We start from the raw sequence: 15,749 nt of genomic DNA, 5'->3' as shown, positions 1-15,749 counted from the left end.
CAGGTTCGCCTGGTGTACCAGTTACAGCCCTATTTGGACCAGGAGGCCTTCTGCAAAGTCACTAAGGCCCTCATTACCTCCTGTCTTGATTATTGCAATACGGGGCTAACCTTGAAGAATGTTTGGAGACTGCAGATAGTCCAGAATGCAGCTGCACAATCTGTTATGGGTGTACGTTGGTACGTCCACATAACACCGACACTCTACTTGCTGCACCAGTTAGTCTCAGGTCACAGTTCAAGGTGTTGGTTATCACTATAGAACCCTACGTGGCTTAGGGCCTGACTATTTGCAGTACCATCTCCCGTCATATTCCTCCCAGAGGCCTATTGGATCACACAGAATCAGGCTCCTCCAGGTCACATCGACTAAACAATGTAAGTTGGTGGGACCACGGGGGAGGGCCTTTTCTGTTGCCTCCCCAACTCTATGGAACCAACTCCCCCCAATGTTCGCACTATACCCACTCTACTAGTTTTTCGAAAAGCTGCTAAAACCTGGCTTTGTCGACAGGCCTGGGTGTTGTGAACTTTAACACTGGACGTGCCCGAATCATGTTTGTTTGGTATGGATGTTTGTTAGATTGGGGTTGGGGGGGGGTTAGGGTCATTGGGTTTGTTAGGGTCATGGGGTTTTATTTATTGTTATTTTTTGAATTCTTTTTTATAGAAACATAGAAGACTGATGGCATAAAAAGAGCTCATGGTCCATCTAGTCTGCCCTTATACTATTTCCTGTATTTTTATCTTAGGATGGATATGTTTATCCCAGGAATGTTTAAATTCAGTTACTGTGGATTTACCAACCACGTCTGCTGGAAGTTATTTATTATTGTACAATTGCATTGTTTCCCATCCCTCTTTAATTTGTTATCTGCATGGCTTACTAAAGGTCCTTGCTTGGTATTAGGTCCTGGAGATCATGTAGTTTGGTCAGCCTCACCACTTGATTTTAGTTTAAAGGCCTCTTGACAAGTTGGGCCAATCTTTTTCCAAAGACATTCTTCCCAGTCTTAGTAAGCTGTAACCCATCCCTTGCCAAAAGCCCATCTTGGAGGTAGTGCAATCTGTGGTCCAGGAATCCAAAGATTGTTGGCAACATCAACCCTTTAACCAGTGGTTCATTTGTAGAATTCTTTGTTCTCTTGCCGGATGTTGCCCTCTCATTGGTAATATTGACAAAAAAACTACTTGTGCACCTATGTCTTTGACTTTCTTGCCCATCTGGTCATAGTCCCTCATTGTTTTCATGACGCTTTTTTGTATCATTCGTTACTACATGGAGTAATAGTAGGGGGCAATAGTCTGTGGGTTTTATTATTTCAGTTACTTTCTCCACTATGCCTAAGATTTTGGCTCCGGGAGGCAGCATACCTGTCTGGATTGGTTGTCTGGTCTACAGATGGTGGGATCGGTTACTTTAAGGATTAAATTTCCTATTATGAGTACTTGCCTTTTATTTATTCATTAGATTTCTATGCCACCCTTCTTGAAGCGACTCAAGGTGGCGTACAACATTGTGAATACAACAATATATATGAGAAATCTAATTATTTCAAAAACTAATCTAATTATTTCAAAAACATATACAAAATTAATAAAAATCTAAAACCCCTTATGCAGTCATCTACATTTATCCAATTCAATTTAATACTGGCCAGGGACAATCTCGTGGCTCAAGGTTCCCATGCCCTCTGCCAGAAGATCTTTAGAGCTATATGAAAGACCAGGTGAGAGGGAGTGGTACATATCTACGGGGGGAGTTCATTGCAGAGGGCCGGGGCCTCCATAGAGATGGCTCTTCCCCTAGGCCCTGCTAGATGACATTGTTTGGCTGACGGGACCTGAAAAAAGATAACTCTGTGGACCTAGCCGGCCGCTGGGATGCATGAGGCAGAAGACTCATGCATCCCAGGTATGTAGTCTGGTCCTGACCCATGTAGGGCTTTATAGATCTTAACCAGCACTTTGAATTTTTCCTGGAGACCAATTGGCAACCAATGCAGCTCATGGAGTGTTCTTGAAATGTGGGCAGATTTTGGGAGCCCCACAATAGCTCATGTGGCTGCATTTTGCACTATTTGCAGTCTCTGAACACTCTTCAAACACTCTTCACTCTTGTAGAAAGCATGGCAGTAATCGAACCTCGAGGTGATAAGGCCGTGAGTGACTGTGAGAAGTGACTCCCTGTCCAAATAAGGCTGCAACTAATATTGTTGACACAATTGTAACAGCAAAATTATTCTAATTCTAGGAAGGAAAAAATAACCCTTTATCAATCATTCATTCTGTTTTGAACTCTCCCAAATTCCATTTATTATCTATTTTCCCTTTCCCTCCTCTTCTCTTAACTTATTCTTTTTCTTTCTACTGTTGCTATATGAATAATTCCTTTTCTTCCAAAATTTTTTCCTTCCTTTTATGTAAGATGCTGGTGTGAATCTATTCTTAGTTTTTCCTAATATCTTCTCCCCATTACCCCTCTTATTTTTAAATTGCTTCCACTGGAAACAATTATCCCCTATTTCTCTTTTCATATCACTGTAAATCCCAGCGCAATTATCAGTCTGTTCATTATTTTCAATTTTCTTTTCATTTTTCTTTTCACTATAAATCGCAACATTATCAGTCTGTTCTTTCATTTCTGTTTCATTTTCATCCTTGGTTTTCTTTTTCTTCAATTTCATTTTTCCTCAACATGTATTCTTTATAATCTTTATATGCCAATTTCATTTCTACTTTTTTTTTCACCAGTAGTTTCCCGGAGATAATTTTTAATCTCTTCATACATTTTTTAAAACATCTCTGCTCCATAATGAGATGGGAATTATGATTAAAAGGTTCACCACAATCAGGACATTCTAACGGGTACTCTCCTGTGTGACTCTTCTGGTGTTGCACCAGGTGAGAACTGTGACTAAAGCTTTTCAGTCAGGACATTCAAAGGGTTTCTCTCATGTGTGAGTCCCCTGGTGTTGCATCAGGTTGGGATTATCACTAAACCTTTTCCCACAGTCAGGACATTCAAAGGGTTTCTCTTCTGTATGAATCATCTGGTGTTTCACCAGATTGGAATTATGCCTGAAACATTTCCCACAGTCAGGACATTCAAAGGGTTTCTCTCCTGTGTGAATCCTCTGGTGTCTCACCAGGCTGGAATTATGACTAAAACTTTTCCCACAATCAGGACATTCAAAGGGTTTCTCTCCTGTGTGAATTCTCTGGTGGGTCACAAGTATGGAATTCTGACTAAAGCTTTTCCCACAGTCAGGACATTCAAAGGGTTTCTCTCCTGTGTGAGTCTGCTGATGTTTCACCAGGCTGGAATTGTGACTAAAACCTTTTCCACAGTAAGGACATTCTAAGGGGTAAACACCTGTGTGAGTCCACTGGTGTTTCACCAGTCTGGAATTATGACTAAAACCTTTTCCACAGTCAGGACATTCTAACGGGTAAACCCCTGTGTGGGTCCTCTGGTGTTGCTGCAGGAGGGAATTCTGACTGAAACGTTTCCCACAGACAGGACATTCAAAGGGTTTCTCTCCTGTGTGAGTCCTCTGGTGTTTCACCAGGCTGGAATTCTGACTAAAACGTTTCCCACAGACAGGACATTCATAGGGTTTCACTCCTGTGTGAGTAGTCTGGTGTTGCACCAGGCTGGAATTCTGACTAAAACGTTTCCCACAGACAGGACATTCATAGGGTTTCACTCCTGTGTGAGTCCTCTGGTGTTGCACCAGGTTGGATTTATCAATAAAACCTTTCCCACAGTCAGGACATTCATAGGGTTTCTCTCCTGTGTGAGTCCTCTGGTGTCTCACAAGAGAGGAATTATCAATAAAACCTTTCCCACAGTCAGGACATTCATAGGGTTTCTCTCCTGTGTGAGTCCTCTGGTGTGTCACCAGGCTGGAATTCTGACTAAAACCTTTCCCACAGACAGGACATTCATAGCATTTCACTCCTGTGTGAGTCCTCTGGTGTTTAACCAGGTCAGACCGCTGACAAAATATTTTCCCGCAGTAAGGACATTGAAAGGGTTTCTCTGCTGTGTACGTCCTCTGGTGTTTAACCAGGTCAGACCGCTGACAAAATATTTTCCCGCAGTCACGACATTCAAAGGGTTTCTCTCCTATGTGAATCCTCTGATGGGTCACAAGTAGGGAATTACAACTAAAGCTTTTCCCACAGTCAGAACATTCAAAGGGTTTCTCTCCTGTATGAGTCCTTTTGTGTTTCTCCAGGCTGGAATTATGACTAAAACCTTTTCCACAGTCAGGACATTCTAAGGGGTAAACCCCTGTGTGGGTCCTCTGGTGTTGCACCAAGATGGAATTCTGAGTAAAACATTTCCCACAGTCAGGACATTTAAAGGGTTTCTCTCCTGTGTGAGTCCTCTGGTGTTTCACCAGGCTGGAATTCTGACTAAAACTTTTTCCACAGACAGGACATTCATAGGGTTTCACTCCTGTGTGAGTCCTCTGGTGTTGCACCAGGTTGGAAATATCACTAAAATGTTTCCCACAGACAGGACATTCATAGGGTTTCCCTCCTGTGTGAGTCCTCTGGTGTCTCACAAGGGTGGAACTATCAATAAAACCTTTCCCACAGTCAGGACAATCAAAGGGTTTCTCTCCTGTGTGAATCATCTGGTGTCTCACCAGATTGGAATTATCACTAAAACCTTTCCCACAGTCAGGACAATCAAAGGGTTTCTCTCCTGTGTGAATCCTCTGGTGTCTCACCAGGTTGAAATTATCACTAAAACCTTTCCCACAATCGGGACAATCAAAGGGTTTCTCTCCTGTGTGAGTCCTCTCGTGTTTCACCAGGCTGGAACTCTGACTAAAACTTTTTCCACACTCAGGACATTCAAAGGGTTTCTCTCCTGTGTGAAACATCTGGTGTCTCACCAGGTTGGAATTATCACTAAAACATTTCCCACAGTCAGGACATTCAAAGGGTTTCTCTCCTGTGTGAATACTCTGGTGTTTCATAACTGATATTTGCCCAGTTAGCACATTCAAATGTTTCAAATGGGAGCTTCACCAGACTGGAATTCTCTCTTTGAAAACTTTCTCACAGAAAGGATGTTCAAATTGTGTTATTCCTGTGTGTGTGTCCTTTAGCTTCTCCTAACTTGAAAATTTCTAATGAAGAATTGACACAATCTGCAGAGTCTTATGTTTTCTCCCTCATGTCTTGTGGTGCACCACCCTCTTGCCATGCTCACTAAAGCACTTAGCACCTTGAGAGCACTTTTGTGGCTTCCCTCTTGTGTGGTTGCTTCCAGGAATCACAAGGGAGATGTTCTGACCAGTTTTTGCTACATTGAGACAGTGTGTACGGCTTTTCTCCTGTCTAGCTTTCCTTGAGTTCTTCATAATCTGCTTATTCAGGCTTGAAATCTTTCTTGATTTTCTCTCTCTTGTCTAACAGCTGCTGGAGGTGGAGGAGAAATGCCTGGTTTTCTGAAGGAAATGGAAACATTGTGAAAGAGATTTTCTTCCTTTTTCAACATTGCTTCTTATTTACAATTGTCCAGAGTGGTCTTGCCATCATCTTTGTCTGTAAGATTAAAAGTAGAAGTTTAATTGTTTATAAAATAGTTAGAGACGGTGTAAAAAAAGGAAATATACAGATTTTACCATGAAAATACAAGCATGCCCCAATACTAATCACTTGCATTTTTTATGATCATAGAAGACTACCGAGATTCTGACTACGGCAATGTCTCACAAAGAGAATCAAATAAAAATGTTCTACCAATGGCACTTACCCCCAGCAAGAATATCCAAAATGTTCCCTAATTTCTAACCCAACTGCTGGAAATGTAAAATAAAACCTTGAACATACTACCATACACGCAAAAAAAATATTGGATAGCTATTAAAAACCTAATAGACCAAGTCATGTCAACCAACCTACCATTCAAACCCGAACTTTATCTCCTTGGCATATTTAGGCAAAACTATACGAAAGCACAAAAATACCTCATTTTCCAAATTCTGACAGCGGCAAGGATTTCATTTGCCCGTTTTTGGAAACGGGATCAAACACCCCCATTATTGGTTGTCATCATGAAAATTATAGAAGGTGCGGAAATGTCAAAAGTAGCAATGGAAACACAAAACAAAAAAGACTCGGAATATTACGAAATATGGGAAAATTGGTACAAATGGGTTTCAGCAAATAAATATCAAACTCTTATACTTTCAAACCATTAACCTTACCTTACTTTTGAACGTTCAAATCAAATTTAAACTAACTCAAAAGTTAATTCCAAAAACCACTTAATTTGTAATAAAACTCGGAAAAAACTTTTATACCATATCTCTTTTTATTCGTTTTTAAACTAATAGAATATATATCATACATTATACCAGGGGTCCCCAAACTTTTTACACAGGGGGCCAGTTCACTGTCCCTCAGACTGTTGGAGGGCCGGACTATTAAAAAAACGTGTGAACAAATCCCTATGCACACTGCACATACATTATTTAAAGTAAAAAACAAAATGGAAACAAATACAATATTTAATATTTATTCTTCCTCTTTCTCTCTCTCTCCCTTTCTCTCTGTCCTTCTGTCTTTCTAGTTCTCTCTCTTTCTCTCTGTCCTCTCTCTCTCTTTCTCTCTCTTCTCTCTTTCTCTCACTCACTCTCTTTATATCTCTCCCTCTTTCTCTCTCCCTCTCTCTGTCTCCTCCTTTCTTTCTCTCTCTCCCTTTCTATCTCTCCTCTTCCTTTCTCTCTCCCTCTCTATCTTTCCCTCTTTCTCTCCCCCCTCTCTCTTTCTTTCTCTCTCTCTTCTCTTTCTCTCACTCACTCTCTTTCTCTCTCCCTCTTTCTCTCTACCTTTCTTTCTCTTTCTCTCTCTCCCTTTCTCTGTCCCTCTTTCTTTCTCTCTGTCCCTCTCTTTCTTTTTCTCTGTCCCTCTCTTTTGCTCTGTCCCTCTCTTTCTTTTTCTCTGTCCCTCTCTTTCTTTTTCTCTGTCCCTCTTTCTTTCTCTCTGTCCCTCTCTATCTTTCTCTCTGTCCCTCTTTCTTTCTCTCTGTCCCTCTCTTTCTTACTCTCTGTCCCTCTTTCTTTCTCTCTGTCCCTTTCTTTCTCTCTGTCCCTCTCTTTCTTTCTCTCTGTCCCTCTTTCTTTCTCTCTGTCCCTCTCTTTCTTACTCTGTCCCTCTCTTTCTTACTCTCTGTCCCTCTTTCTTTCTCTCTGTCTCTTTCTTTCTCTGTCCCTCTCTTTCTTTCTCTCTGTCCCTCTCTTTCTTTCTCTCTGTCCCTCTTTCTTTCTCTCTGTCCCTCTCTTTCTTTCTCTCTCTTATCTCTGTGGGGGGGGGAGGCGGCTGCTTGAAAACCCCTGACCTCCATCGCCTCCCCCCCACGGCACAAGGCGAGCACACCTCGCCGCTGACACAGGCGGCAGGGACTGCCCTGTCCCCCTGTCCCCCCTGCGCAAAACTACGCAGGCCCAGATCGCTCGCTTCTCCAGCCAGCAAAGCCGACTGCCCGGCTTTGCTGGCTGATGCAGGAAAGGAAAGGGTCACATTTAAAAAGCACGCCACTTTCTGGGACTGCGGCGCCGTGGTGGCCTTCAAGCGCAGCCCTTCGCGGCGCCCCACCACCCGTTCCTGCAGGAAGAGATCGGGCACTTTACCGGGAGGTGGAGGCGGCGTGGGGCCGGACGCTGGGTGCCGGGGAGGGCGAAGGAGTGGACGCGCCTCTCAGCTGCAGAGCGGAACGGGGGTGGAGATCAGCGGCGGAGTCCGGCGCTGGGGCCATGCGGGACCGCTCATCCAGGCGCGCGTGGACCGGCAAGCCTGGATGAGCGGTCCCGCATGGCCCCAGGCCCCCAACGCCAGACTCTGCCGCTGATCTCCACCCCCGTTCCGCTCTGCAGCTGAGAGGCGCGTCCACTCCTTCGCCCTCCCCGGCACCCAGCCGCCTCCACCTCCCGGTAAAGTGCCCAATCTCTTCCTGCAGGAACGGGTGGTGGGGCGCCGCGAAGGGCCGCGCTTGAAGGCCACCACGGCGCCGCAGTCCCAGAAAGTGGCGTGCTTTTTAAATGTGACCCTTTCCTTTCCTGCATCAGCCAGCAAAGCCGGGCAGTCGGCTTTGCTGGCTGGAGAAGCGAGCGATCTGGGACTGCGTAGTTTTGCGCAGGGGGGACAGGGGGACAGGGCAGTCCCCGCCGTCTGTGTCAGCGGCGAGGTGTGCTCGCCTTGTGCCGTGGGGGGGAGGCGATGGAGGTCAGGGGTTTTCAAGCCGCCGCCTCCCCCCACACACACAAACTTAGCCATGGTACACTTAGCTGTGACTTTCAGTGGACAGTTTTTCAATTGCCAATCGCCTTTTCATGAATTTCGCGTCCACTCACCGCGGAGGAGGAGGGGAGGAGGAGGTGGAGGGGCAAGGGGGCGGGGAGGAAAGCGGGCCTGCAATTGGCCAATTTCTTTCTCGCCTTTAGGGAGAGGAACTGTTGCTGCTCTGCCATAGGGCAGCAACAGTTTCTCTCCCTAAAGGCGACAAAGGAAGGGGCCAATTGCAGGCCCGCTTTCCTCCCCGCCCCCTTGCCTCTCCACCTTCTCCTCGCTGAGCAGCCGACCGTGGTGAGTTGACAGGAGATTCGGGAGCTTATTTTATCGACCAGTAAAATCTCGTGAGCTTGCCACGGGCCGGTTAAAAGACCTCGTTGGGCCGCATCCGGCCCGCGGGCCGTAGTTTGGGGACCACTGCATTATACTATTACTAATACTTACTAATAACGATCTTAATTACTACACCTTTCTTTTTCATACACAAATATATATTTGTTATACTATACATATACACCTCCAACAATACTCTCGCACAATGTCGTAATACCTAAAAGCGTCTGCGCTATACGCAGACTTTCTTTTTTCCCTTCACATTCTCTCCCTTTTTTTTCTTTTTTTTTACATTCCTCCCCTTACCAATCCTTTTTCTTACCAATCTGGTACCCTTTTGCTTTTACTTTTTACATTCATAAAATATCCACATTTATTTTCTGTTACCTAATGTATATAGATACACATGAATTCTAAAAATTGATAGATTATTGAAATGAGATGTAAGATTCAATACTAAAATTTAAGATAATGTTGATAATACTTAAGATACCCTTTATTTATTCTTTATTTACTTGGTTTAAGAAATACAATAATGATATTAAGAAATATATGTGCTATGATTCATAACTTACAATGTATAATGTTACCACTTATCCAAACCTTTTGATTGTGTATTTCCCTTCTCCACCTTCCCTTTTATTTTGCCTTTTTTTTCCTGTTCATCCCTCCCTACTTCCCCACTACCCCTTTTCTCTTTCTTTATATTTATAAATAAAGTATATTATTTTTTAAAAAAAGACTACCAAGATTCATGTTCAAATATCCATTCAAATTCAGTTGTTGAATTGGATCAATCAAGTATTCCTAGGAATGCAAAGGACTATCATCAAATATATCTTGAAGTGCTGGGAATTATATAATTGTAAATACCGTGTTTCCCTGAAAGTAAGGCAGGGGCCCGCTGCATGGTAGGATGCAATTGGGGGTGGTAGAGTGGGGTGGGGGTGGGGTGCAAGATGGGCATCTTATCAGTACTGAAGTTTGACAGCTCTGTCTGTCTCTTGGCTGGTCTCTACAGAAAAAACATCTTGTAAAGTACAGAAACTCTTGTCGCTGTGAGAAGTTGTTAATTGCTTGCCCTCGCAAGAAGAATTTCCATATTTTGCAAGCATTTTTTCCCGAAAGAGACCAGCTGGCAGACACACAGATTTGCCAAACTCCAGAACCGACAAGATGCCCATCTCGCAACTGTTCTGTCCATGGCCACTCGCAGCAAACCCACTGACTCAAATGTCCCTTATTTCATGGTAAAAATCACACTCTTCATTGATAAAATCACACACAGAGAAAACCAGATTTGAATGGCAAGGAAAAGGGAGTTATTTCTGTTTCTGGAGTGAAACACCAACAAAGTCTGGGAAAGGCGCTAAACTCGGCCTAATGGGCATTCCTTAGATAATAAAGTCCATTTATCATTCAAGAGTATAGATCAGCTCACCGAAGTCTTGGAGAGACATAATCCAGGAGAGAATGCCTTTTAATGAGTTAGGAATCATGGTTTTGAAGGCTTTTTCATGCAGCCCCCCAATCTAAAACCTCTTCCGTTCAACAGCGTTGAAACACCACACCCAATTACCCAAAATCCTTTGCTTTTATACTGCCTGGAAGTGACATCACACCCCAAAGAGGTAAGGCTCTAAGCTAATACTTTTTACTATGCCATTCCTCTTGCCTTCTCAGCAATCTCCTATACCTGGGGCTCGGATACCTGGGGAAATGGCACGTTTGAAAAGCGGCGCATTTGAAAAGCAGCGCGTTTTTCAAATGCGCCACTTTCCTGGGCAGCCGGCTTCACCTCCTCCTCCCCCGTTGCCACCCTGGGGCTGCCCCCTGCAGCTGGGGCTGATGGGCCTGGTCTTGGCCCCGGTGTGGCAGAAGCACGAACTTCGCCTCCTCTTCTGCCGCTGTGCTGGGGTCTATCCGCCACCACCGGGTCCCCTCCACCACCCAATCCCAGTACAAGATGGCGGCAGCCCGCATCAAGACGGAGGCGGCCACCGTTAAACAGGTAGGAAGAGGGGAGAGAGAGAAAGAGGGGGGAGAGAAATGGGGGAGAGAGAAAGGGGGCAAGAGAGGTGAGAGCGAAAGAGGGGGGAGAAAGAGAAAGAAAGCAAGAGAGAGAGACAAGAGAGGAAGGAAGAGAGAGAGAGAGAAATGAGAGCAAAAAGGGAAGAAAAAAAGAGAAATGAGAAAATGATTGAGGCAGAGAATTAGAGGAAAGAGAGAAAAACAAGAGAGAGAGATAATAACAGAGAAAAAAACCCCCAGCCCTCACCTGTTTTTGGAAATGGTTCAAGAGTTCACACACACACACAAGGGAGGAAGAGATAGGGATGGAAAAAGAGAGGAGAGAGGGAAAGAATGAGAGAAAAAGGGAGGAAGAGGGAGAAATGAGAGAGAAAAGGGGGAGAGATAGGAGAGGTACCCAGAATTTCCCCCCTATTTTATTTATTTATTTATTTATTTATTCATTCATTTATTTTTCTATGCTGCCCAGTCCCAAAGTGACTGCCGCTCAGACACTATACTTTTCCGCCCACACCGAAAAAAAATTAGAGGGAACATTGCCCACAATCAGGACATTCAAAGGATATCCCTCCAAGGTCCCTTCCAATTCTCTTATTCTGTGTATGGTGTATCACTAGACTAGAATTCCGACTAAAACATCTCACAATCAGATCATTCAAAATCTTTCTCTACAGTGTGAGTCCTCTGTTGATCACAAGTTGGGAACTTTGATTGAAACTTTTTCTACAATCAAAACGTTCGAATTGTTTTTCCCCCTGTGTGAGTCCTTTAATGTTTCACGAGGCTGGAATTCAATTGAAATGTTTCCCACAATCAGCACATTCAGAAGGGTTTTTTACTGTGTGAATCCTCTGGTGTTTTAACAGGCTAAAATGCTCACTGAAACATGTTTCACAATCAGGACATTCAAAGGATATCCATTCTGTGTGAATCCTGTGATGGCTAATCAGATGGGAATTTTTAATAAACCTTTTCCAGAGTCAGGACATAAAAAAAGTTTTCCTCCTTAAATTGTCCATACACACACACACACACACACACACACACACACACACACACGGATGTGAGTCCTCTGTTGTCTCATGAAGTGGGACCTTCCAATGAAAGTTTCACACAATCTAGACACTATTATATCATATAATTCCGCTGATGTCTCACCATGTTGCCATGCTCACTAAAGCATCCCAACTCAACAATTCAACATCCCAATTCAAGCAGTCCTCACTTACTGACCACTTGAGAGTGCCAACTTACATCTGATCAACTGTAATTAAACCAATCACTGAGGGCTGTTAGAGGGAATTTCATACAATTGTGACTTACAAATTCCTGCTGGTATCTCCACTGATTTGCTTGTCAGAAGCTTGCTGGAGCGGTCACAAATAGCAATCATGAGCATGGGATACAGCGGCAATTGTATTTGTTCACTGGTTGGCAGAACTCAAATTGATCCATCTGTTTTTCGGGCACCTTCATAACCAAAGCAACTGCTCACATGTGGTCACTGAAGATGTGCTACAATGACCACAAATTTGGGGGCCAAGTGTACATCTGCCTTTACAGTCCCATAGTAACTTTGAAGGCTCAGGGAACAAATAGGCAAGTACTACCGATACAACTGAACATTCCAAACGATCCTTATTGGCTATTTTTGAAAAGCACAATCAAACCTCATTAATACATGGATGCAGCACCAATAGGAAACACCATAATAATAATAATTATGATGATAATAATAATAATAATAATAATAATAATAATAATAATTTATTAGATTTGTATGCTGCCCCTCTCCGAAGACTCCAACACCATGCTTACTGGCAAGACATAGATGTTAAGAAAACAAGTAGAGCTACAGAGCCAACAGAGATGACAGGCTCCACATCACCTCTGATTAAGAAGAACCGCTCCTCCACTTGATCCAGGAGTGAGGAGAGCAGACTGGAGGGAGGAAGAGAGGTCAGCAAGGCTGCTTGAGAGAAATGTTCCCACACAAGGAAGAGCTGTGGAAGAGTGATTTGACAAAATGCTGGGTAAAAGTTTGTTTCTTGGGAACACCTGCTTGTTTTGGTAAGTATCTTCCCAGCTTTGCTGGATCCTATTTTTTGAACTTTGGGTTTGATTATTGGACTGTGCTTTTGTTGTTGGAAATCTGGGCTTGTGGGTATCATTACTTCCCTCTTTGCCTCATGGTCAACTAAGACCTATTTTTTACAGTTTGGGAATCCAAACTGGCCGCTGGGGCAGAGCTTCGGTGGCACCATTGGTGCCTCATTTGACAAAGTGATGCGTGAGCAAACAGACACTATTTAAACCTTGCCTTGCCAGTGTGACTGATTCAGTTCCAATCTTCAAAAAAAAAAGGGGGGGGGGAATGGGTCCACAAAATTACAGATAAATTAGCCTGACATCAATGCCTGAGAAGATCTTGAAAAAGATAACCAAGCAATAGATTTACAAACATCTAGAACCAAGCAAACATATCACCAGAAGACAACAAGGGTTCGTTGAAAGAAGATCATGCCAAACAAATCTTATTTCCTTCTTTGAAAAAGTTTCTAGGTTAGTAGACCAGCAAAATGCTGTGGAGACAGTATGTTGGCATTTCAAAAAGGCATTTGATAAAGTGGAGAACAATCTATTTCTTGGTAAATGAAGAAAATGTGGTATGGATAAGATCACCATCCGATGGATTTGTAACTGGCTGACAAACCACACTCAACCATTAGTCAATGGAACTACATCTATATGGAGGGAAGTAAGCAGTGAACTACCCCAAGGCTCTATCTTAGTCTCAGTATTCTTCAGTATCTTCATAAACAATTTCAATGAATGAGTAGAAGGGGAACTCATTATTTGTTTGGACATATATGCCGCTCAACTCCCAGAGGACAAACTAAGAAAACACTAAGTTGGTAGGAATAGCCAACATCCCAATAGACAAACTCAAGATATAGAAGAATCTTGATAGATTTGAACACTGGGCCTTATCTAACAAAATGAAATTCAGTGGAGGGGGGGGGAAAGAGGTTGTACACTTAGTCACGAAAAGCCAAATGGCAAGGTATAGAATAGGTAGAACCTGTCTCAATAGCAGTAATTGTGAGATGGATGCCATAGTGAACAATCAAGTAAAGAAAGCCAACAGTGTGATGCAGTGGCCACAAGTGCTAATGCAATCCTAGGCTGCCTTAACAGAGGGCTAGAATGAAGATAATGTAAAGTTTTAGTTTAATGCTTTAGTAAGATCCCACTTGGATTACTGCAACTGGTTTTGACTGCCATATTTTTTAATAAAATGTAGAGACACTATGAAGAGTGCAGAGAAGAGCAACAGGGGGATGGAGGCTAAAACATATAAAGAAGGATTGCAGGAATCGAGTATGTCTAGTCTAGTGAAAGGAAGGACTAGGGGTGACATGATAGCAATGTTCCAATTGTTGAGGAATTAAAAAAGGGGGGGAGTCAATTTATTTTGCAAAGACCCAGAAGGCAAGACAAGAAGCAAATTGTCTGAAATGGTATTGGGTCTCCTGCTTCAGCAGGGTGTCAAAATAGAAGACCCACAAGGTCCCTTCCAACTCTGTCACAAACCCCCAGTGATGGAGCACCCACAACCTCTGCAGGGAAGCCATTCCCAAAGAATCGACCTTAACTTCAAAGAGACTTTTTCAATCTTTCCACGAGCAGAAAATTGCAGCCACCAGTTTCACAGCGTGCAGAACCAGTGGGCTTAAGTTTGGGCAGGAGGGGAACCTGCAGCAGCAGCAGCTGACACGCTTCAGCCTGGTTGCTTCTCTGCTTCCAGGCTGTGGAGGAAAAACAAACAGCCCGACTTGCTCCCGGACTCTCCTCCCACCTGCCCTCAACTCACCTTCCAGCTGCTGCTTCGATCCTTGGAAGAGCACAAAAGCCGCTCTACAGGACACCTTCCTCGAATGAGTCATCCGGAAGAGGATGTTCTTCTGCATCTTCTCTCCTCCAATCTTGTCTAGCAATTTAGTACTCTATGGTTTTAACTCCTCTAATATGCACGTTTCAGACACAGATGTTGCCTATTTGACTGCCATTTCCTGATAGTGGCAGAAAATCTATGGAATCCGTCCTGCTCCCTCCCTGCTGGCCTTTCGCAAGACCACGAAGATCTGGTTTTGTTTTGACTCCCATGAGTCTTCCGGAAGAGGAAGTTCTTATGCATTTCTTCTCCCCTACCCTTTCTAGCAATTCAATACTCGATGCTCTTAATTCCTCTCTTAGACACGTTTCAGGCACAGATGTTGCCTGTCTGATTGCCATCTCCTGATAGGGGCAGGAAAACACTCTTGTCCCGTCTCTTCCTAAGGGGTTTCCAATGTTTTCACTGTATAAATGCTACCAAATCGTTTCTCACGTCTTGCAACTGACCTTTGCAAGTGAGCCTAGTGAAATAGTGAAACGTGATGCTTCTTAGCTTACCAAGATTAGATATGTTCTGAGCCCTAAACGTTCAAGATTTGAAGAATGACAGAATCATCTTTATTAAACGTGACTCTCAGTAGAAATCAACACTCTCTACATCCCAAAACTTCAAGACTGATTACCCATGGCTCCCAAGGATTTATTACATGGGAGCACCATCAGGCCAGACAGTCTAAGGCAGGCAATTAATTTTGCCATGGGGCCACATGAGATATTGGGGTGTTTTAGAGGGCCTGACTAATATAATTAACTCAGTTCTACCCAATACTGTATATAGTATACATATGCTATATTTTCATAAACAAACAGTATGTTAAACAATGCAAAGATTTACAATACAATGAAAATATGGAGGACCTAATTACATAATTATTTAATGATGAGTGATGAACTGCAACCAGCAGGGGATAGAAAAAAAAAAGGGTTTGGTTCAAAGTTCTGCTCAAATTTATTAGTATTACTAATAACTTTCTTCTCTTGTTTTTTCTGTTTGTATAAGCACAGAACATTTTAAAATATAAAAAAGTTTAATTAATAAGTTTAATATTGAAAATATAGTTAAAATTAACAAGAATGTAACTTACATATATGACATTTCTGCTTTGATCTGAA

General features: G+C 43.1%; 1 protein-coding gene across 1 annotated transcript; it reads right to left on the bottom strand.

Moving 5' to 3' along the window:
• Nucleotides 1-810: 810 nt before the first annotated feature.
• Nucleotides 811-14,626, bottom strand: LOC139159996 (zinc finger protein 850-like). Its single transcript, XM_070737484.1, has 2 exons — nt 14,554-14,626; nt 811-5,567 (listed from the first exon to the last, which is right to left on the bottom strand). The coding sequence occupies exon 2, from the start codon at nt 4,994-4,996 to the stop codon at nt 2,954-2,956; it is 2,043 nt and encodes a 680-aa protein (XP_070593585.1). The 5' UTR covers nt 4,997-5,567; nt 14,554-14,626; the 3' UTR covers nt 811-2,953.
• Between the last annotated feature and the right edge of the window lie 1,123 nt (nt 14,627-15,749).

The sequence above is a fragment of the Erythrolamprus reginae genome, chromosome 2 (assembly GCF_031021105.1).
Source record: "Erythrolamprus reginae isolate rEryReg1 chromosome 2, rEryReg1.hap1, whole genome shotgun sequence".
Lineage (NCBI taxonomy): Eukaryota > Metazoa > Chordata > Lepidosauria > Squamata > Dipsadidae > Erythrolamprus > Erythrolamprus reginae.
This window is presented reverse-complemented; position numbering and strand designations above follow the sequence as displayed.